The sequence below is a fragment of the Anabrus simplex genome, chromosome 1, assembly GCF_040414725.1.
Source record: "Anabrus simplex isolate iqAnaSimp1 chromosome 1, ASM4041472v1, whole genome shotgun sequence".
NCBI classification, from domain to species: Eukaryota; Metazoa; Arthropoda; class Insecta; order Orthoptera; family Tettigoniidae; genus Anabrus; species Anabrus simplex.
In genome coordinates, this window is record NC_090265.1 from 616,771,361 (window position 1) to 616,795,795 (window position 24,435).

The 24,435-nt window shown below is 40.3% G+C and overlaps 1 protein-coding gene across 1 annotated transcript in view; it reads right to left on the reverse strand.

The window, feature by feature from the left end:
* LOC136881992 (cardioacceleratory peptide receptor-like) overlaps nucleotides 1–24,435 on the reverse strand; it is a 283,179-nt gene that overhangs the window by 221,952 nt on the left and 36,792 nt on the right. The window contains exon 3 of the mRNA XM_068229121.1: nucleotides 8,847–8,950. Coding sequence (XP_068085222.1) covers nucleotides 8,847–8,950 — 104 coding nt within the window. The remainder of the gene's footprint in view (nucleotides 1–8,846; nucleotides 8,951–24,435) is intronic.

The window sequence follows — 24,435 nt, forward strand, 5'->3', positions numbered from 1 at the left end:
CATAGCCTGTTTTTCGCCATACACATTGAGTCATGGGTTGGATTTATACTCGTTTGCCGAGCCTTGAGCGCAAGGGTTTGGTTTACCTGCTAATCTTCTAAAATAAACTTTGTACTGATGGAAAAAGTACACGTCCAGGAGCTTAACATATTGTCGTAGACGGTATAATGTTTAGAGTGATGCTCTTACCAAAAATTGAAACATTATAAACCTATTCATCTTTGTGGCCACCCTATGTGTCTAATAGGAAAAGTGTGCCTTCAATATCGACAGTCAAACATTTGGGAGGAAATCTGGCAAGGTGTGGCTTTTAAGCTTGTATGGTGTTGCAGGCTAGACATTTGATTTCCCTCGGGGAGGACTGTCACCATGAGACTCAGTGCCCTCGGATTGGTGCAATGAGCCGGGTTTTATTTTCGAGAGTTCAGACCTGGAGGCATCCCTTCTGAGACTTCAATGGAAGCAAACATGTTGTTCTAGACTGTACCAAGAGACGGAATAAATCAAGGAAAAGCAATCGACCTGAGATTATGAGTTGTAATTGTCCAATCATCATCATCATCATCATCATCATCATCATCATCATCATCATCATCATCATCATCATCATCATCATCATCATCATCATCATCCAAATGCTAAGCCTTGCCGCTGCAACCATTGTCCTCTCAATCCTGTTGTTCTGTTCACTTCCTTGTAGTCTTCCTCTTCCTCTCTTTCCTAGTATTTTTCCTTCTAATACGTTTACTAGGAAGTCATTATGTCTCAGGATATGACCTACATTTTTTCAATTCTTTATTTCAATATCCTTTATCAGATTCTGTTGCTTATTGACTTACTTTAGAACATCCCCATTCGTCTTTCTTTGAGTTCAGCATGCCCTCATCATTTTCCTCCACATCCACATTTATGTTGCTTCCAATGAAACCCTTTCCTTTTTTTTTCCAAAGTAGAGCTCTTACAACCATAAAGCAATACACTTCAGACAAAGGATTTTACAAAAGCCTTTCTTGTTTCTAAATTTATATGGGTATTTGTAATCAGCATATCGAATTTTATTTCTAAATCTATCTGTCTTCCCAGTGTTCAACATAGATTTTCCGTTCTTGTATAGTTACAGGGTTAAGAATTATAAACGATATGTATGGAACAACAAGTTAAGACTGTTGGTCGTAAGAACATAAGTTACCTACCACAGCTAAAATATCAATTAAGGTTAGCTAAATCTCTGCAAGGTTCTGAAGAAATTGAAACCGCTAAAAGTACTATAAACAAACGTGCGCTCGTAAAAATTCTTATATTACTTGCCCAAAGCTATGGTGTGCAGCTGGGGTTGTATTACGTCACGAGGTTGGTAGAAGAGGGAGGAGGAGGCACACGCTTGGGAATTAGCTTCGCACCTTAAAACCTAATTAGCCTGTTAAACTTTAGCAGGCAACAACAGCGAGCTGCTTCGTTAAAAGAAGACATCCAACACTAATGGAAATGTATGAATTCTGAGGATTTGTTGCTCGAACCTGATCACAAAACACCAGTCACTGATGTGCTTTGCGATCATGGGAACAATAACTCATCTGGTGAGTGTTATCGCAGCATATGAAGTAGGTTATAACTGTGTCTTCCTCTGATATTTATACGCGCCTTGCACGCAGGTAGTGAGACCTTTCCATATCGGTAACTAGCTTTGTGTTGGGTAAAGAACATGTTATCTCTCAAGAAGACATCGTAATTTCCAGGGTAATGTTCTACAATATCTTCAGTGTGTTAAATGAAGTCATTTGTGAGGACATAAGGACAGAGACAATATAGTAAATATTCTAGGAAATATTTCCCGTCCTCGAAGTAAATGTAGAGAGGCTCTTGTAGGGATGTCAAGAGCATCAGTTTCGTGAACTTGCCGTATGCAAGGTGGGTCAGCTAATGTATTCATCTCAAATAATTCGTAAACCGTTAATACACATCTTTCAGTAATATTTTCAATGGGCTCATAATTAAGCTCATAATTACACAATGTCAGAATCTGCTAATGTAACCGTACTAAATTTATTTTTCTAAATAGAACTGCACTGTTTCTTCCTTTGCTATTTGTTTTATGTAACACCGACACAGAGAGATCGTATGGTGACAAGGTATTGGAAAGGTTAACACCTGTAGGAGGAAGTGATCGTAGGCTTAACTGAGGTAAGGCCCCAATTTTTACCTGGTGCGAAAATGGGAAACCGCAGAAAACCATTTTCAGGACTGCCGACAGTGGGGTTTGAATACACCATCTCCCAAATGCAATCTCACAGCTACGTGACCCATACTGTGTAGTAAACTGGCTCGCTACACTGTTTTCTACACCTAGCATTGGAAATTACAAATTTCGACAAGTATTTCTTGAGATAATGTGTTTTATTCACCATTTGTTTGCCTCCCTATTCTGATGAATCAGCAAGAAGGCTATGCATGAATTCAGAGCACCTTGACATACAGGGATCCTTCAACCTCTTCTGACAGCTATGCATTCATGCACGTAAATACACTGTGATAACATTGTAAGATTAAACAAGTTAATATTGCCGTAAGAAACAGTTAAAAGAGGAATGGATATGCGACAGCTTCCAAGGCATAACTTTATTATCATGAAGTGACATTAAAAAAATAAAGAGCGTGGTTTGGCCACCACAATTTAAAAAGCCACTAATCTGAAATTAAAATGTTTTTCTGTGATAACATGAGTAGATAAATCGGCAAAGGTTCATAATAAGAGGGACAATAGTTGACATTACATGTTAAAATAAAAAGCTTTCCCTTTAGAAGTCGTCGCTTATCCATTCATTATCTCTTATCTACGACGATATTAAGATTTTTAAATCATACAGTGTTATAGTGTTATATTTGCGTAAAAGTTAGAGCGAATACCCATAATAACATATCGTTTATTGTTATTAAATAACGAACATGGTAATAGAAAAAGTCAAACAATCCATGGAATGTTTTGTAAAAATTCATGAATGTACAAGTTTTTACATTATACCTGAATTAACCGTGTTTGATATCTCCCCTGAACTACTGATAACATATACCCTCACATACACTTCATCTCCTTAGTAATATTTTATACTATACATACAACTAATCTAACTGAATACATATTTACTAATTAATATGGAGGTGCACCTTTATTTTTACTTTTGATTAAAATGTTTATAGTCGCTTTAACTCGATGGTCATATCGTGACTTACATTAAATGTGAAAATATAAAAACAATTTACAATTTTAGATAAACAAAAGACTTTCATTGAACATACAGCCTGTGAAAAATAGTTTATACATTTGGTAATATAAACAAGAATCTTTAAATAATTTAATAATTTGGAGGCATAATGAAGGAGAGTTCAGTGCCTTTTTGAGCTCATCAGGAATGTATGTTCAGTCTTCAGCCCTAAGGTTGGTTGAATCCTCAACAGCTCCGCCATCAGCTGTCATAGATGGCCTAGGCATCACTGAAGAGGCATACCAAGCCAGAAGTAGCTATTACATATCAGTCTGACAAGCCCACTGGAATGCATGCACCAACTGACGCTATAAGCAATATTTTCACACCATTCATAGCAGGGACTGGCTGCATAAGGAATGACATTACTAGCATCACTCATACCTCAGTCACTTTCCTATTGTCAAAGCCAGGTATAAGATAGAGACAGATCAATGAAAGTAACAAAATTACTCTAGCCCATACCAGAAGACATTGTGCACTGTAAACACTAGGTCCTGCCAGCAAAGGCAATTCATCAGGAATACGGTGGTACTTTCGCTGTTGGTTGTACGGTTGAAATTACGTGCTTATAAGCTTGATTGTCAATGTAGAGTTACATACATTCCAGATGGGAAATTGATCTTTTCTTAGAAGGTAACTGTGGTTTAGCTTTGAGTGTCTTATCTTCAGTCGTGATATTAAAACCTGATGTTGCCTGCAAAGGTTCATAACTGGGTACTGTGTTATGGAATTGGATGTTATTTCACGGAGTTTGCTTTTCTTGAAGTGGCCAGCAGTCCATCTTCCGTTGTTGGCATAACATTTGTTTTAATATGTGCAGTTATGTTGTTATGTGGTATAAGTAATGTCGTTTCTCAGTGGATGTCTCGTAGCTTCTTTCGCTGCCTGATCAGCAGACTCATTACCTTGGATTCCACTGTGTGAAGGTGTCCATGTTTTCCTACGTTCTTGATTTTTTGAGACAGGAACTGAATTCCCTCTGCGAGAATGTGGATCGATGAAGAGTTTCTAATTGCAATTAATGAACTTTTGGGGACAGATAAAATTATAAATGAACCGCAACAGTTTGTTGGTGGAATCTGTAACATGGCCTCTTCAAGGCCACAGGTGCTCTTAACTTGGGAGCGTGGTTTGGCACCCGCGGGGACGTTAGCTGAGTCCTGGCACTGTTTCAACCTACTTGTGCCAGGCACCTCCCTTTCATCTATCCTATCCGACCTCCCTTTATCAACAATTGATATTTTCTAACCCCGATGGTATTATATTTGCGAGGTACAGGGAGTCTTTCATTTTCCTGTCTCTTTGGCTTTTCCCTTTCATTTACCGAGAACTCCATCATTCGAAGTGTCGGACCACTTCCATTTTCCTTGCAAAAAGCAAAGCAAAGCAAAGCAAAGTCATCTCCGTACAGGCCATGAAGGCCCTTGGAGGGGTGGAAGGTAAAGGCTTCCACTATCCGTAACCTCGGCACTTGACGGGGTAGAGTGGTTAGCTCTATGCCTGGCCGCCTTTGCCCCCAGGAATTAACCTGGTACTAATTTTGGTGTAGGCTGAGTGAAACCCAGGGTCATGTGCACCTCCGGAAGTGCCATTTACCTTGTGATTACTGTTAATAGAGGATGGTTTCCTAGTAGTACTTCCTCTTAAAACAGTAATCACCACGACCACCACAATTTTTCTTAAATTCCTGTATACTGTAAATGCTGTTTACCGTCACCGTTTCTTTTAGAGTATTTTGATAGGATTCCCCCGTCATTTCTCTTTGTTAAAAAGGAAACTTTTTGAAACGTATTCCTGTGTAATTATGATATTTTTGAGTTTTGCTTAGTCTAACATGGGACGTGTCTGTACGATTTCTTTTTCTTGTATTGTGCTGATGAATATAGCTGTCAAAAGACGATTCATACGTAGCGCTTGCCTTGGTCGAATTAGGTTGCCCGCGGCTGACGAAACACGTTAGCAAACAATTAATTTTCTCATAAAGTATTTTTTAGATTTGAAAATAATTGCATGCCTGTTTTTACAATACCGGAGACTGTAATGTTAGGAGTGGAGTTCCATTTAAGAAAAAACAGATATTGCCGAAAACCCCAGCAGATATTTACACTGTGGAAAAAAGTACTGCAAGTTCGATTGTGAGACCTATGATAACATTACCGCAGATGAAAATGGACTGGCGTCTCCGAAAACCGTAGATATAATTAGTGGGACATAAAACGATTATTATTATTATTATTATTATTATTATTATTATTATTATTATTATTATTATTATTATGAAAATATATTTTCAATATGCTTAACGATTTACACGCTGTTTGAGGTGAGTTTATTAATTTTCTCATCCCTGTATATGTTTGAAAGAGAGGGAGACATGCAAGACAGAGTTGTAATATTTTAAGTGTGTTGAGAGGATGTGGGCTGGGCTGAGTGGCTCAGATGGCTGAGGCGCTGGCCTTCTGACTCCAGCCCGGCAGGTTCGATCCCGGCTCAGTCCGATGGTATTTGAAGGTATTCAAGTACGACAGCCTCGTGTCGGTATTTTTACTGGCACGTAAAGGAACTCCTTCGGAACTAAATTTCGGTAACTTGGCATCTCCTAGAACCTAAAAGTAGTTAGTGGTTCGTAAAGTCAATAACATTATTATTGAGAATGTGACGGGCTACCTTCTCTATTTATTGCATGGAGATGGTGGAGTGATTGTTTTATTTTGTATTCTTTTGGGGAGGGGAAGGGGGGAATTATCAGCCCCTCTTTGCACTCACATGATTGAGTCGACCTGTATATAGTCTTCAATTTAAGAAATGTTTGGCTTGAATTATTCTTATGTCACATCTGGACGTGTTTACCTGTATAGTGTCCTTCAGAGTATCGGGGGCTGTTACTCTTAAAACAGCAATCACCATCACCACCACAACTTTTTCTTCAAATTCCTGTATACTGTAAATGCTGTTTACCGTCAGCCTTCCTTTTAGAGAATTTTGAAAGGATTTTCCCGTCATTTCTCTTTGTTCCGAAGGATAATCAAGGTCAAGGCCATGCATTTTCCAGTCCTAACCTGAGCGTTGCAAAGAATATAGTCCTAAGTGAGTCTGGAGTAGGCTATAGGACGACCAGCAAACGTACCCAATCCTTAAAAAATGAATATAGGAGGAAAGAACATACAGGGCCGTGAAAATCTTGAAAACGTCCAGCTTCTTGGCAGATGATCAACATAGCAGCCTTAGATTTAGAAGGTCAAAGTTTCGATTCCTGGCCAGGTTGGTGAGTTTTACTGCGTCCGTTTAATTCCTCTGACTTGGGGATTGTGAGTTACAAACCATTTGTAAACTCATCTTTGTTTCCTGCCGTACTAGAATCCGAACACGTAACCTTCCAGGTTGTAGGATAGTCCTTAGAAATGGTGCGCTACCAAGTCGACCGTCTCAATTGTTATCTCGGATTGTATTTTCGTTTATATCTACAAGAGTATAAAATTAGCACTGACTGTAACATATCAAATATGGGTGTGTGATAAGCTCAATGGATTAGCTGTTGGCGTCCGGCTCCGTGGCTAAATGGTTAACGTGCTGGCATTTGGTCGCAGGGGTTCCGGGTTCGATTCCGGACATGGTTGGGAATTTTAACAATAATTGCTTAATTCCGCGCTTGTACGGGGGCTGGGTGTATGTGTCGCCCTTATCATAATTTCATCCTTATCACTAGGGATGGACATTATAGGCACGAATACGTTTTTTTTTTGCTAGTTGATTTACGTCCCAACGACACAGATAGGTCTTATGGCGACGATGGGACAGGGAAGGGCTAGGAGTGGGAAAGAAGCGGCCGTGGCCTTAATTAAGGTACAGCCCCAGCATTTGCCTGGTGTGAAAATGGGTAACCACGGGAAACCATTTTCAGGGCTGCCGACAGTGGGGTTCGAACCTACTATCTCCCGAATACTGGATAATGGGCACTAATACGTTAGAATGCAAACGTATTTACCCAAGGAGCAAGTGTCTTCCAGCCGTACATCGCTTCTGCAGTGAGATTTGCGTTAATATTAGCGATCTCAACTATCAGAACTCCTAAAATGTATGCAATTCACCAGCGTAACTGTAGATCGGTTAGATTACACTTGCGCCTTTGTATTCTAACCTACCGGGCGAGTTGGCCGTGCGGTTAGAGTGGAGCAGATGTGAGCTTGCATCCGGGAGATGGTGGGTTCGAATCCCACTGTCGGCAGCTCTGAAGAAGGTTTTCCGTGGTTTCCCATGTTCACACCAGGCAAATGGTTGGGCTGTACATTAATTAAGGTCAAGGCCGCTTCCTTCCCACTCCAAGGTCTTCCCTATCACATCGTCGCCATAAGACCTATCTGTGTCGGTGCGACGTAAAGCAAATAGCAAAAAAAAAAAAAAAAAAAAAGAAAGCATTATAACCCGTTCGTGCGTATAATTCCCATCTCTATATCACGACGCGCAGGTCGTTTATGGGTGTCAAATCAAAACTGCATGTGGCAAGCCGAACTTGTCCTCTGAAACTGTCGGCACGAAAAGCATACGCCATTTCATTTTTAGCTGTTGGATTCCTACTTGGGAAGCCGAAGTTCGATTCCCGGTCGATCCTGGGTTGGGATTTACATCTCAAAAATGGCATGGCATCTGGAAGGGCATCCGATACTAAACCACCAGCCAAAACCCACTAAAATGGACCAGGGTAGCTCCTCTGACCCCAGAAATAGCAGGGATACGCTTAGAATGTCTTTTTATAACGTATCATATATGTATTTAATGTGACGGTTTTTACTGTAATACTCAGTAAAGGGACGCTGAAAACTTTCATACGTGTATTTTGTATCTATACACAAATAACTGCTCATCATCAGAGTCCGGATTTTTTTGCCACTGATAGGTTTGAATGCAGAGCCTCCGTGGCTCAGACGGCAGCGCGTCGGCCTCTCACCGCTGGATACCGTGGTTCCAATCCCGGTCACTCCATGTGAGATTTGTGCTGGACAAAGCGGAGGCGGGACAGGTTTTCCTCCGGGTACTCCGGTTTTCCCTGTCATCTTTCATTCCAGAAACACTCTCCATTCACATTTCATAGCATCTATCAGTAAATCTATCTATCTATAAATCACTTTGTGAGTGGCGATCCCATCGTACTAATAGCCTATATCTGCTTCATTCATTCCATCCCTGACCCGGTCAATGACTGAAAACTGGTTGTAGGTTTTCATTTTTTCAGGGTTGAATGCAAACTTATGCGAGTAACAAGTACTCTACCCTGTACAACGTTTATGCTGTGAGATTTGCATAGATATTAGGGGTACGACCTGTAGAAATCCTACTTATTTATGTTACTCCTGCTACATTATGGAAGAATGGATTGCACGACACTTAATACTAATCAAATTAGTTTGCATTCTAACCTATTACTGTCTAAAAAACCTATGTCTACTCATCATTCACTGAAGATTTACAAGAAGAATACTATAAAAATCGTATAAGGTATACTAGTGCAATCGTACTAGGGTAGCGATGAACTTTATTCTGTAAGAAGAGAGTCCAGTTTCTTTACAAGGGCACAAATGGGCTTACCTGTAAAAATCGGATAATTTTGCAGGCTGCATTCCCGGCATTCCAAGATACGGTGATACGCCACACTATGTCAGTGAGCACGCTGATAAGTCCGACGGATAAGTCTGCAACAAAATAATATAGTATTATAAATCACCACACAATTTCTGCTACTATACTCTTCATCAACTGGAAACTGAGACTTGTTGAGTATTATCGTGATACTGACAGAAAAAAGATTGAATCAATCATTTGAAGACAAAACGATAAAATTACTTTTACATCCAAGCCCAATGAGAAGTGAACTGAAATATTTTAGATTGGAATGAAAACTTGCCAAAAAGCAAGAAATTTAAGAAAAGAATCGAACCCAGTCCAAGCAAAAGCCACTTTGAAACTTGGCCTCATAGGAGTGAATAAAAGATGCAACAAGACATACAAGAAAAAATTATCATCTTAATGTGTTATATACACTGACATTTCTTAAATGCTTCGGTTGAAGTGAAAAGTAAAAAAACAACAGAAATTTGGTGTATGTATGTTTAGTCCTCAGCGCGAAGGTTGGTTGGATCCTCAACAACTCTGCCGTCAGCTGTCATAGATGGCCTAGGCATCACTGAAGAGGCGTACTAGGGAAATGAGGAGTGAGGTAGTTTCCCGTTGCTTTCCTCACCGAGCCAGAAGTTGCTATTACATATCAGTCTGCCAAGCCCACTGAAATGCATGCACCAGCCGACCCTATGAGCAATATTTTCACACCATTCATAGCAGGTACTGGCTGCAGAAGGAATGGAATTACTAGAAATTTGGTATAGCTCATTAATATCCCATGCATGGAGAGTTGGTTGAAATTATTTTGAATGTTAATTGTAAGAAAAGCTTTAAGATGCTTCAAATAATAATTAGACTTACGTAAAATTCTGACGATTGTGAAGATATTAAATGCATCCATAGCTTGAGAATACCAATAATAATAATAATAATAATACTCCGGAGCATTCGTTATCAATAGGTCAGACAAGTCGTCTTGATATGTCTGTCGTAGTCATTCTGTTTTGCCTGTCCTTTTCAGTAGTTCTATGAACATTTAATACCGGCACATAATAACTGATCCACTCGTTATTTAGTTTATAACACATCTTTCCATACAATGTTCACTGTGCTTCGACCATTTGGGCGTATCTGGATCCCAACATTTTCCAACGATCTTGCCCGAGATAGTGCACCATAAAATTGACCGTGACTAAATACTGGTTCGGTGTCCCTGCACTTTCTTAATGGTCATACGGGAAGCTGATCCCTATTATACCTTACCGTCTGTATGCACGTCGACCTTTAACTTAGCAGCATATAAGTTATTAGGAATGTTCTGCCATCTGTTGACTATATTTAGAAGCCGGAGAAGGTCAGACTATCAAAGAGTATCTTGCAGAGAATAGTATTCTTCCATGGTGAGAGGAATTGTATACTCTCAGGCTGGACAAGTAGTAATCAAAGATGGCTGCATGCAATCACATTACTAAGGATTAAAATCACGTATCGTACATCAGAATATTAGTGAAAGCGTTAATCGCTTAGCATCCCGCTCATTGCAGAATGTATTGCGGACTAGGGTAAGCCTTCGCCTGCAATTATTGGAGTGGTCATTAAGGGACTTGATTGACTGAAATTAGAGACCTTTAAATATCTGATGATTCATCGGCAGGTAATTCCTGAGAGAATGAATCGGAATGAAGCAAATCGGTCAAGTAGAACGGCTGAACGGACGGTAAAAATCTGTTTTTAGTTAACTTTTTAAGTGATAGACAATGATGATGATGATGATGATGAAAATAATAATAAATACTAATAATAATAATAATAATAATAATAATAATAATATAAATAAATGTCCCTTGAGATCAGTCAGAGAAAATGGTGAGTACAGGAGACAGCATAAACATGAATTGTACCTGCATATGGAGACGATATCGGACACCATTCGGAAACAGAGGATTAATCTTTATGGCCACATAACACGTACGAGCTCGCAAGGATTAACCAACCGGATTTTTTCCTAGTTTGTAAACAAGAAACCTCCGTTAACCGTAGTTGAAAAAGACCTTAGAGAAATAGGAATTGCACACGAAAACATCCAGGACGTGTTCGTCCCCAGAAGAAATTCGAGAATACCAGCTATTCCAAGAAAAGCCAATGCTAAGAACAGGCAAGAAGTGGACTGATGAAAGAAAAAGGCTCACAAAAAGCGAATGAGGGAATACTGGGAAGAATGAAACCTCAAGCATGTACATACTTGAAATAACGCGCTCCACTTCTAGCCAAAAGGAAAAGGAATAATAATAATAATAATAATAATAATAATAATAATAATAATAATAATAATAATAATAATAATTGTACCGAGAGGTACACCTCCAAGTCGCACATTTAAATCTTGCACCCAAAAGAACTCCTCTTCTGGAGGAACAGTGAACTTGAAACTACATCTACTTAAACCGTTACTCAGAAGATGTCACTACAGAAATCTAATGAAATTTTGTTATTTTGAAGTTTCATGTACTGTGTGAAATTCTTCGTGTTTTGTTTACCATTTATCAAGAAGTTTGGACCTTCTGTAACAGATGTCACTACAAAAACTATGATCATGCACCCTGGTGAGAAGTGGATGAACTTTGATTTAAAGAAGTTTTGTATTCATAAGTTCTTCTAACTAAATTATGTTCATTCATTTTTGGGTTGGCAACATTAATCTTTTCCTCTGCCAGTTTTGAATTTAGCCAATCCTTAATTTCTGTAATTAATTTTCGTCCTATCACAGTCTTCTTCTTCTTCTTCTTCTTCTTCTTCGATTTTGTAAGTAACTTTAAGGTAACCAATAAAGTGAGAGGGCGTGGCTTGATTATTCATGAAAGGTCTTCAACTTTCCCCGAGGGTTTATAAACTGCGGATTTTCACGTCTCTTGGCCCTTTTATCAATATCTAACTAAGTGTGTGTGTAGAGCAGGAGGCGGGATGCACCTCTTTCATCAGGCAGCAGTTCTTCAGAAAGGTAATGGCCGTTTAACATCTCTATTTCTTGCTAGCTCCGCAGTTTAACCCGAGGGATAGGTCCGAAACTTTAACGATGTAACCTACTTTTCTGTAAATGTAACTTCTGCCGGCTTATGTAATAACTTCATAAATTTTTAACTGTGAATCGGGGATAGAGAGTGATATACCCTCTCGAGCTCCCCCTTCATATTGATTTGAGGTGACTACGTTTTGTAACTGGTTTTCTTCCTTTTCGTAATGTCCTTAATTTCTTCTTATACGAGTCACCTCCATAGTTTGGGAATAGCCCCTGTTTCATCGGCCTAGTGCCCTTTAGGTTTGAAGTGTTCATATCTAGGAGCACAAGCATTCGCCTCCTTTCGTTTGTGTTTCGGGCCATTTTCTTAACCTGTTCTTTTCCGCTACGGCCCAATAGGTTGGGTACTAGATACCCCTGTTTCAAATTGTAAGTTGTGCCTTGATCGCAAGTGATTGTATTTTCTGATATCGCCTTGGAGAGGCTTGGAAAACGGAGAGCACGTTATCTCTTTTTCAAGTGTTGTAAAAGTGCCTCTAGGAGGCTTGATTTTGTAAATTACGGAGCTAGTGCTCCATTGCATTGAGGGATTTCTGCCCTGGTATAATTTTGTGTCTTTTTAAATCTTGAGCTGAGTGCTCAATAATTGTGAAGCGAGGGGCTGGAAGCCCTGATTACTAAACAGTCACTAAATTTTGGATTTTCTTGCTTTATCTAAACTTTGTCATGGTACCTGATATGTCATTGTTACCTCACTAAGTGAAAAGTTGTTAAAGTTCTGTTGTTGATTTCTGAAATCCTAAAGAAATATAACCGGGCGAGTTGGCCGTGCGCGTAGAGGCGCGCGGCTGTGAACTTGCATCCGGGAGATAGTAGGTTCGAATCCCACTATCGGCAGCCCTGAAAATGATTTTCCGTGGTTTCCCATTTTCACACCAGGCAAATGCTGGGGCTGTACCTTAATTAAGGCCACGGCCGCTTCCTTCTAACTCCTAGGCCTTTCCTATCCCATCGTCGCCATAAGACCTATCTGTGTCGGTGCGACGTAAAGCCCATAGCAAAAAAAAAAAAAAAAAAAAAAAAAAAGAAATATAACCAAGTTTTAATCAATTCATGAATTTGTAGTTTGATTCATTCACCCCGGCACCTTCTTTCACCCCTGCTGGTTCACGGGTAACCCCGTAACAATAATAATAATAATAATAATAATAATAATAATAATAATAATAATAATAATAATAATAATATGGGCTCACCTTCTATGTTGTAGGTATTTTAATTTGACGTCATTTAGGCTATCATAATGCCAGTGTGTGTGAAATATTTTCCGACTTTAAAGAATTTCATTATATTTGAGCTGGAAACACATATATATTATTAATCACGAAGCCCTTCCGCTGGCTAGGATCGTTAACGCATCAAGTCTATATGTTTTGACACCGTGGTTAGCTGGTTCGAGTCCCGTTGGTCGAAAACAATTTTCACCATCAGAATATTGGCCGGCAGGGTAGATTGGGTGTCAAAAACCTGGACTCAGTCCCAGACCTCTCTCCGCAGTGTTCGAATGGAGTGAGGGCATATGACACTGTCGATAGTGATTCGTCCTTAGTATGGAGACATTAAGGGTTGAGCGGACCACTAGATGCTATGCGACACAAGTATGCTACCTATGTGGCAGCAGTGGGTTTTACTCTCTCCCTTTCTACTATCATACAACACGGTATTCGTTTCATCTCATGAACTATTCTGATGAGGCTGACGTCAAGAAGGGCATTCGGTCATAAAAACTAACTACGGGGATTCCTCACCTAAAACCATAAAAGTAGTTAGTGGGACGTAAAGCAAACAACATTATTGCTATTCATCTCACTTCATACCCTAAGCCAGGGCCTATCAAACGCCCCAAATCTCACGCGTGCAAACAGCGGCGCAGAGTTCCTGTGGACAGTGCATCGGTCCCGCTCGGCTCGGCTTGGACCAACGCTTCGTCTGTGGGCTACTCGGTTAAGCTCGGCTCAACTCGGCTCGAATTTGGAGCGCTACGGAGCAAGTGAGGAAGAGGGAGACAGGGGGAGCGAGCGAGACAGGCGTGGGGAAAGAGAGAGACAGCGCTATTGCTCCGAATCGAGGAGTGGGGCTGCACTCTGGTCAACCGAGCGAAGTCGTCTTTTGCACCGTGCGCAGTGCATGCACCAGGTGCATGCACCCTGAGAGGCCCTGCCCTAAGCCGTAGAGAAACGGTACAAGAGTTGGGCAAATACACATAGGCTACTAACATATTATTCTGTATGAAAGTAATCAGTAGTCGATTAAAGGTCAGATTCAAGTTCAATGAAAGAATTCAGTACAAGCGCTTTATGTAGATTTGAAAAGAAACTCCTGATTGCATAGCATTATTCAAATGCTTGAGATTCAGATCTTATTAATAAGAAAGGAAAGTTTAATTGGCAGTAATGAAGTACATTTAATAAAGGGAGTCGGTTGAAAGACCAATTCGTTACTAAGTGGAGAAATTTATTCAGTCTATATTTAATCATTAAGTTTAGGAATGAGTGTATAAGAAGAGATAATGGACGACATGAAGTCATTAAATCTTAGTATGAACTTGTCATGTTCGATCTGAAAAGCATTTTACAACATTCATTGATCCCAATTAAACATCACGCGTTTCCTTCAAACTTTGTACTCTTAAATAATAACTTGTTTCAGGATTTGATTAGTTACCAGCAGATTACGATTAATAATAATAATAATAATAATAATAATAATAATAATAATAATAATTTATTGCAGCTAATGACCATAAAAGGAAAGCAAGCAATAAAATAAAATAACATATTAATAATGAGTGCAATATGCATATCCTGAATGAATGATCTGCCTGTATCGCCTTAGTCACTACAGAACTGAGTTTTTTATATTTTTTCTGATGTATTCTTATTTTTCTCATTCTTTACTTGATTTCCCTTTCATTTTTTATTTACGGACAACGCACACAACCAGTCCCAGAGCCAATGGAGGTAACCAATTAAGGTTAAAATCTCCGACCCGACCGGGAATGGAACCCAGAGCCCCTTGAACCAAAGGCCAGCACGCTAACCATTTAGCCATGGAGCCGGACAGTTGACACCATAGCGCATGGTACCGATCGCACCGTCTTCTGCACAGTTCACATTCACACGTGGCTTCGTCCGGGAAGTGAAAACTCTTCTTCCTGCAGACACGATTTTGGAATCCGTGTACTGCGAATCTCGTCATCGTGTGTCGCATGTCATAATCCACATCTTTCCTTTCTGAAGAAGTCATTGCTTCAGTCGGGTAAAATTCCAACCATATCTCACTTTCTCGCGCTGCTGTTCATCTAACAATCTCTGATATGCCATTGTTGGTGGAAGAAACAATAATTTTTGTCTTAGTTGTACAATGAAGAAAGTCTTTCTGAAGAGCTCGTGTGTTATTCTAGATGGTGTGCATTTAGAAACACGCAGTAGTCTCTAAGGTATGATGCTTTGATCTTCTCGATCTCTTGGTGAGGTACATCCTTATTAGGTCTAGACCATATGTCACTATAAGCATTATCTTGGTACTGAAAATATTCATAGCAGTAGATACAGATGGCGACTGCTGGTGATCAGTGTTAGCAGTAGTGAGTTAGAACGAGTGATTTCAGAGGAAATACTTATAAAACGAGTGATTTCATAGGAAATACTTAATAACATATCGAGTATATAGTATCAGAGTGGTAAATGTTTTTGCGACAGTGTCGTGTATATATTAGCGTGCAGTGTACGAAAGCTTGAATTCAAGAATCGTTTATAGTCATTCAGATTACTCAACAACACCAAAATTCCGCCCGAGGCTGGATAAAAGGGATAAAATCCAAAAAGCCAGTAATGAAAAACCCCACCTTCCAAGGAAAAGGATAACGGCTGCAGGGGGAGAGAACAGTATACACTGCAACACAAGTACCACTAGAAACTTCTGCGAGAGAGGAAATCTAAGGTAAGAGACACAGATCTAACCTCAGTCTCTACTGAAGTTACGAGGGAAGAGGAATCCAATGAAGGCTTTAGAGTTGTGACCTACAGACGGCGAAGTAAATCTCGATTTATAATAGGACCCGGATCGGAGGAAGATGATTTAATTAAGGTAGGAGAGGAAGGCCTGGCTGTATATAGGGCGCCTGTTTCAGAACTCGACAAGAAAGAAAATAAAGAGCTTCCTGGTTAGGAAAGGCATGACACGTGATAGCATAACATGTGAGGAATTAACAACCAATAGGATTAATGAACTGAAATGTTGCTAGTAGATAAACTTAACTCCATACAGTATTCGAACCTCCAAGATGGAGAACAGGACGTGATATCCTAAACAACTGCGCTACCTAAGCCGCCTCAAATCTGAAATAAATACGAAGTCAAATTACAAAGTATGGTTATGTAGCCTATATTCTTCTTTGAAAATAAAAGTAACCACGTACGTGACATTTAAAATTTTACCTGGCAGAGTTATGTTATGAAAGATATGTTGGACCTTTATACACTCATGTTCGTAAAAACCAAACACCTTGAAAGACTAGAGATAGGAAGTTCATATTTACAGAACATGTGCATTGGTATTTTTTGAAATGTTCAGCATCTGAACTATGTCGGCCCTCAGGTTCAAGGTTCACATCGATATCTCGGTGCATCACCACCGACTGGTAAAATGTGCCTTTCGTTGTTGCTATAAACCGAAAGTAATGGATCAGTGTGACTTGAGCAGACGTGCAGGATGCCCCGCGAACGTATGCGAGAACCGTACCGTCAAATGAGTGAGTTTGAAAGAGGCGTATTATTGACATGAGAGAAAGTGATGCATCAATCCGGGAAATTGCTTCTCGTGTGGGACGAAGTGCGTCGGCAGTGCAACGGGTTTGTACAGAATGGTTCACAGAAGGCCGTAGAACACGATGAGATGAGTCTGGTCGCACCACCCAGACCCTCCCCCCCCCCCTTAGAAGAACCGCACCTCATTCGAATGGCATTGCAGATGAGATCTGCGTCCTTATCTGTAGTGTAACACATCGTACACTATCAGGAGTGGCAGTTCGTCACCGTTTATTACGGTCTGGGTTACGCGCGCGTCGTCTGCTTCTCCGCCCATCTTTTACTAATGTGCATAAACATGCTAGACTGCAATGGTGTACGAAACGACGTCACTAGGGACAGGAATGGCAACAGATAGTGTTTACGGACGAATCCAGGTTCTGTTTGTTTGAAAATGACGGCCACATTTTGGTTCCCCGCAGACACTAGGAGAGGCATCACATTGAATGCACTCTCACAGGACATACAACGCCAACTCAAGGCCTTGTGATGTGGGGTACTATTGGGTACAATTACAAATCACAGTTGGTGCGTGTCCAGGGCATTGTGACTAGTTTGACTTAGGTTAATGACATCCTGCGACCCGTAGCCATACCCACTCAGCACGGCACCCCAGACGCCATATTTCAGCAGGACAATTCGCGACCACATGTTGCTGCACGAACACGTGACTTCTTGTTGTCATAGGATATCACCGGACTCGTCGCCAATCGAAAATGTGTGGGATATGGTGAATCGACGGGTGCGGTGCTATGACGCAATGCCAGCCACCAAAGATGAACTGTGAAACCAGATGAATGCAGCATGGATGGCTACAGCCCAGGACGCCATTCACGCCTTATACGCGTCGATACCATCACGCATAGAACAAGTTATCAGTGCCCATGGAGGATCCAGTGCCTACTAGGCAACAGGACACTTGCTGAACTTAGGTGACTGAAATACTAATCGTTTCTGCAGAACATACTAATGAGCATGTCCTGTGAACATGAGTGTATTATATTACTCTCTATATATTATACTGCTATAACATATTGTCATCACACTATCGGGTGAGTAAGGCTGAACTGACGTATCATGTAAAATGTCATAAAATGTCACCTGCCCAGTGATCAAGATTTCTGAAGATGGCTTTAGGGTAAGAGATTATTTGTAGTCTGCATTTCAGAGTAATGTGCTATACTTTTGTACTCACGTTACCTCCAGTTATTAATTTCGTTTTACTAACGAAGTGAATAGACCAATTTTATGTAAGCAACTGTCTTCGGAGAAACTTTACTTTCAACTCACTAAAGAAAATCTGGATTAATTCGAAGCATTCTTTTGCATAGATTTCAGTACTGGTTGAAGAAAGATGAAAATAGAGCGAGTAATATTATTATTATTGGTTTAATGATCCACTATATATTTTTACGGGTCTTAGAATGCGTCGATTTGCAGAAATTTTGTCCGCTGGAGTTCTCTTACGTGCCGATATATCAACAGACATGTTACTGACGCATTTGAGCACCTTCAAATTAATCATGTAACCTCAGCTACTGTGAGCAGGTATTTTGATTTGATGCCACCTAGACTGCTTGCGTAACTATTTTTAACCCTAATAGATCTTCAGGGAATCCATGGCTGAGTTTTAAATAATTTTGTCGGACACATGCCAAATGTGTCACCAGATAAATTTTACATTCCAACATCGTATGGAGTGTCAAACTGACTTTATTCACCCTTCAAAAATTATACTACATCAGCCGCAATTGAACCCATGACCTTAGGATTCGGTGGTCAACACTCAAACGCTATTCAACAAAGTGTGTTTGAGCATGAAGCCGAGCCAGGGCCGAACCTGCCACAACAGGAATAACTTTGTTCCGGACCTTCGTCTCAGAGAAAAGGATTTCTTGATTATTTCTGTGTACCTCTCTATTTGGAATTTACCGAGCAAGTTGGTTGCGCAGTAAGAGTCCTATAGCTCTAAGCTTGCATTTGGATGAGGTGGGAACTCTGACGTTGGTTTCCCGAGATTTCCCATTTTCGAACCTAGGTAACTTTATTGGCATGAAACAAATCAGTGTCAAATGCTCGAAACATTCATGGAAACTACATATAGCCAACTTAAGATGTTCAATAGTATGATTCGAAATATTTTCTCTTCTCTTTCATTTTTGTCCTTATGAAGATGTGTTTGCTTATTGTAACCATGATAGCAGGATGAATATAACAATGTTATAAGTTTTTGCGTGCACACATCCTTGGCTGAATAGTTGGCATTTTGACCTTAGGTTCAAAGGAACTCAGGTTCGAACCCAGGACAAATCGGAGAATTTAGCTGTATCTGGTTGAATCCTCTGACTCGCGGACTGGGTTTTTGCGTTTGTACCAATGTACATATCTTCAAATACACACAACATATCGCACTACAAACTAGCATAGAAGCCGACAGTAGACGATACATCCTTCCGCATAGGATTGGCGTGAGGAAGGGCATGCGGACGTAAAATAAGGCAGAATCCACATGTGCGACACAGATCCGATTCGTGATTCCACTAGTGTGTGGAAGGAGAAGAACTGGTTTTACGTCCCACTAACTATTGCTACGGTTTTCTGAAAAAGTCGAGGTGATGAAAATCTGTCCTCTAGGCTGTTATTATACGTGCCGAAATTTCTATCGATACGTATATTTGAGCACCTTAAAATGCCACCGGGCAGAGTCGAGTTAGAAAGCCACCATTTGGGCTCAGACGGTCAGCACTCTACTGTCCGAACAACTCAGTGCGGTGACAGACAGGGTTGAAACCCTCCATGACAGCGCCAGGAATCTAGCGGGAATCTAATGAATTAACCTGTACACCACATCAGTACGATGGTGCGTCAATAATGCCTGCACCACGCTCAAGGATTAACGTGCCTACTTCTCACCCGGAGGCCCCGGGTTCGATTCCTAGCCTGGTAAAGGATTTTTACCTATACCTGAGGATTGGTTCGAGATCCACTCAGTCGACTCAGACTACAATAATTGATGAGCTATATCTGACGGTGAGATGGCAACTCCGGTCTAGAAAACCAAGCCGTAAGGTTTCATCGCACTGACCGTGTATCATGTGGGTTGAGCAGCAGCCGCTTGTTAGGCGAAGACTCATTACGGCCGTATTCCTTAGTGAGAGGAAATTAAACACAGTTTCAGCTTGCCCCTCAGACTTTCCACAGATCTTCAGTCAAAGGAGGTAGATATGAAGACCTGTGTTAATCTATGTGAAGATCTTGTAAAAGAACTGACAGACATGAAATCCATGTTTATTTTGATTTTCTTGCAATCAGAAGAAACTGTAAAATAATTGGAGATGATAAGCTGGGGATTCCTCGGAAGGTTGGTCGGTAATAATAGACCCACCGCCTGCAGCTATACTGGAAGAAGAGCGATAATACTAGGTAAAGATCAGAGCCAATGAGTGATGTGGTCTCAGGTAGACCTATTCTAAAGATAAGAAAAATAGTATTGCCGTGTGTAGGCATCTTGACCTGATGCCATTTAGGCTGCCTGACTGTCGTTTTCGACGTTCTGTTTAACACATGACGAACGAATGGATCTCAATTGGGCAATCTGTGCATGTTCCAAGTAATTATATAAACACTCGAACGACATGGAGTGCCGAATGGACCTAAACCCTTCATCATTCCGACTACCTGTGCCAAATTTAAACCCGCGGTCTTAGGACTGCAGTAATGAATATGAGAAATGCTTTTATTCCGTAAGTTATTTGGTGGCAGTTCGTCAGTCAACAAGTCGGACATGTTTGTTGATGGAGTGACCTGAATGATAGACTTGTCTGATGTGGTTTGGAGCCCCGCCAGCAGCACGGAGACAAAGCGCATACATATTCACACATTCTCAAGTCATCACTAAAACAGCTCCGTCCTCGGCCTGTTTATCCGCAGCTACTCTATCGAACAGCGGCTCCCTCTCCTGCTAGAGCAAGGAACAAAATTCCTTAACTGAATTATTACATTATTATTTTATTTATTCTCAGTTTCCCTGAGAAGTTACGGTACTTTCTAAGACACTTGAACTCTACGCATTGGGGATCGCATCGCACGCCTAACATCCTTCATATGATTTCTGTCGTTTCACCTTCCATCGTAGAGAAGATGAGTGAATAGACCCTGTTTGTGTGGTATTAGGGCAGAGAACAGGAAATATTGGCAAATAAATAAATAAATAAATAAATAAATAAATAAATAAATAAATAAATAAATAAATAAATAAATAAATAAATAAATAAATAAATAAATAAATAATTATGTTTTGCATGGATTTCTTTGTATAATAATGAAGCGGAGATGGCGAAAATCTGATAACATTCCATTTCAAAACCCTAAATTTTTACAAAACAATATTCAAAACAAGAATATCGGAACATTTTTCATTAGCAGAGCACTGAAACAGTTCATGTATGACCAAACTAGACTGACGAAAACTGAACTAGACTTCAGGAAAAACAATGCCCGAAACTACTAAAGGAAATTTAAAGATGGATTCCGAAATTATCAACGCTCCAGACTGTTCTTCAGATGTTCAGATGGAACACTAGGAGAAAATAATAAAGAGAACTGCAAAATACTTTCTAAGCCTTTTAAAGTTTGAAAGTCCCGAAGACCGCACCAAATCTAGACTCATTAGGCCTACTTACCACGTTAGAATAAGTCAAACAAATAAAGAGATCTAAAAGACTACAAAGCACCGAGAAAAGACCGAATAATGATATAATCGTTGAAAACAGGAAACGACAAACTGACCAAAGTACACACGAAATCTTACAGGACATCTGGAATACTGAGAAAATTCCTGAAGACTGGAAATATGCATTAATTCACCATGTTCACATAAAAGAAGACATCAGATTTGAATAATTATTCTTTAAGTACCATATGAGTTGCCCCTGAAGTTGGCGTTCGCTGTGGTGAATGCTGGTCAGTTTCTTTCCAGATGGAAATGACTTTCAACGCTGCGAATTCTTCTCATGTTATGGCCATTTCTAAGGATGTGGCCAGTGTAAGAAATGTTGCGGCGCTTTATTGTTTGAATGAATTCCCGACTTTCCCTTTACCTTCCGAGTATTTCTTTGATCGTTAATCGACTAACCCACGAAATCCTGAACATCTTCCGGTGGCTCCACTATTCAAAGGCTTCCGATCGTTTTACTCATATGCTCTTGAGGGTCCATGTTTTCACACCATAATACAAGAATAATCGTATATAGTACTTGACCATCTTTTGAATGTCATTACAAAATAAATTATATTTGTAAATGTTTTTTTGTGCTATTGCTATCCTCCGTTTCACGTCTTTCTTAAGATCAAGTTTGTCAGTGACAATGGCACCCAGATATTTGAAGCTAGTTTCTCTCTCGATCTGTCGGTTGTTGATGTGTAAGATTGCCTCAGGTTGGCCTCGTCTACTGAGGATCATGAACCTGGTAGTGTTTGTACAGTATCACTTACAGTGCTAATCTTATTCAGTGGGAATTGTAGACCTTCAAGAAGACTATCACACCAGATAACCGTTACACATATCTGATGTTGTTAATATTTTTTTGCAAACTGCTTTACGTCGTACCGACACAGATAGATCTTATGGCGACGATAGGATGGGAAAGGGCTAGGAGTGGGAAGGAAGCGGTCGTGGCCTAAATTAAGGTACATTGCAGAATTTGCCCGGTGTGAAAATCTGAAATCTCGAAAAACCATTTTCGGGGCTGCCAACAGTTGGATTTGAACCCACTATCTCCCGGATGCAAGCTCACAGCTACGCGCCCCTGACCGCACGGCCAACTCGCCTGGTGATGTTAATTACGGCGCCATTTACTTTTATGCCATCCTGATGGTTTTCTAAACCTGTTTTAAAATTTTTGTGTGAATAAAATTTGGATACCAAGAAAGATAGAACATAAGCTTGTCTGACTCCTCTTTGGATGGCTATCTTGTCTGTTATCTTGTTTTCGATACGGGCCACGGCCTTTTGTCTCCAGTGAAGATTTTCGATAATGTGGATACCTTGCAATTACAGAGGGATATCCCTTCAGTCAGTCACCTATAAAATCCTCTATAAATCCCTACAAAATATGTTAGAAAAGTAAACTGACAACTTAACTAGAGAACATCAGGCATGATTCAGACAGGAAAGAGCCTGTGAATAACAAATTCGGAACAAGCAGTATGTCGCGGATTGACATTGGTTACGTCAACTATGTCATATATATATATATATTGTTTCTATTTGTATATAGTGACTGTTTTTACTATGTGACGAGTGTGTGTGTGTGTGTGTGTATTAATAATAATAAGAACGTGATAATTGTAATACGACGGTGAAGTCCTCTTATAATTCAGTAGTTGTACGAATTATATAACACAAAATTTGGTGCCGTGGGATCGACTTCGCTGGACCCCTGTACGTTAGATGTGGCAGCAATGTTAACAAATCGTACATCATTCTTTTCACTTGTGCCACCACCCTTTGCTATCCATCTCGAGCTATCTAAAGATATGTATACGGATAGATTCTTGATGGCCATGCAGAGGTTTGTCAGCAGACGAGGTGTGCCGCACACCATATATTCTGACAACGCTCAGACCTTCCTCACTGCTCATAACGAGCTTATGGAACTCAATAAGATTGTGACAGACACCAAGGTTCACCACCACTGTGCTCACAATGGTATTCGTTGGAAGTTTATCGCACCCGGAGCGGCTTGGTGGTGAGGCTTTTGGGAGAGAATGGTGGGATCTATAAAAAAGATGTCTAAGAAAGGTACTCGGCCGCTCCCAGCTGAACGAAGAAAGTCTCAATACAATTTTGACAAGGGTTGAACCCACCCTCAATAGCAGGCCAATCACTCAGGCCACAGACACGGGAGATCTCCTGACACCATCCCATTTTTTAGTGGAAGAAAACTAGCATCCATCCCGGAAGGGCCAGAACCGAGCACGAGGAAAAATCTCGTAAAGGCATACAGATTACAACAAAAGGTTTTGGGGGACTTTTCATGACGCTGGAAAAAGGAGTATCTGCTTCAACTGAGAAGTCAGCATGAGGTCAAAAATCAAAAGACCAATACACATTTGCCCAAGATCGGAGACATCGTCCTCCTCCAAGAAGACGTCAGACCCCGCCACATGTGAAAGAATGCGAGGATAGAAGAGATGCGCCCAGGGAGAGACGGACGTACAAGAACGGTCATTCTGCGGCAGTCTGACAACACCCTTATTACTCGGCCAGTGCAGCTGGTCATCCCTTTGGAGATAGACCAGGGTGGGGAAGATGTCGCCGATTGACATTGGTTACGTCAACTATGTGATATATATATGTATTGTTTGTATTTGTATATAGTGACCTTTTTTACTCTGTGACGAGTGTATGTGTGTTAATAATAATAATAATAAGAAGAACGTGATATTGTGATACGACGGTGAAGTCCTCTTATAATTCAGTAGTTGTACGAATTATATAACACAAAACAGTAATCCCCTCTGTTAAATTCAGAAAGGAGTGTGACTCGATATACAGACAGAAATTTCAAGTCGACAGAAATACAAGCAAACTCTAACCAACACAACATCAAAAGTTACATTCTTAGGAGAAATGTCTAAACTGCTTGAATCGAAACAGGAGTCAAACAATGAT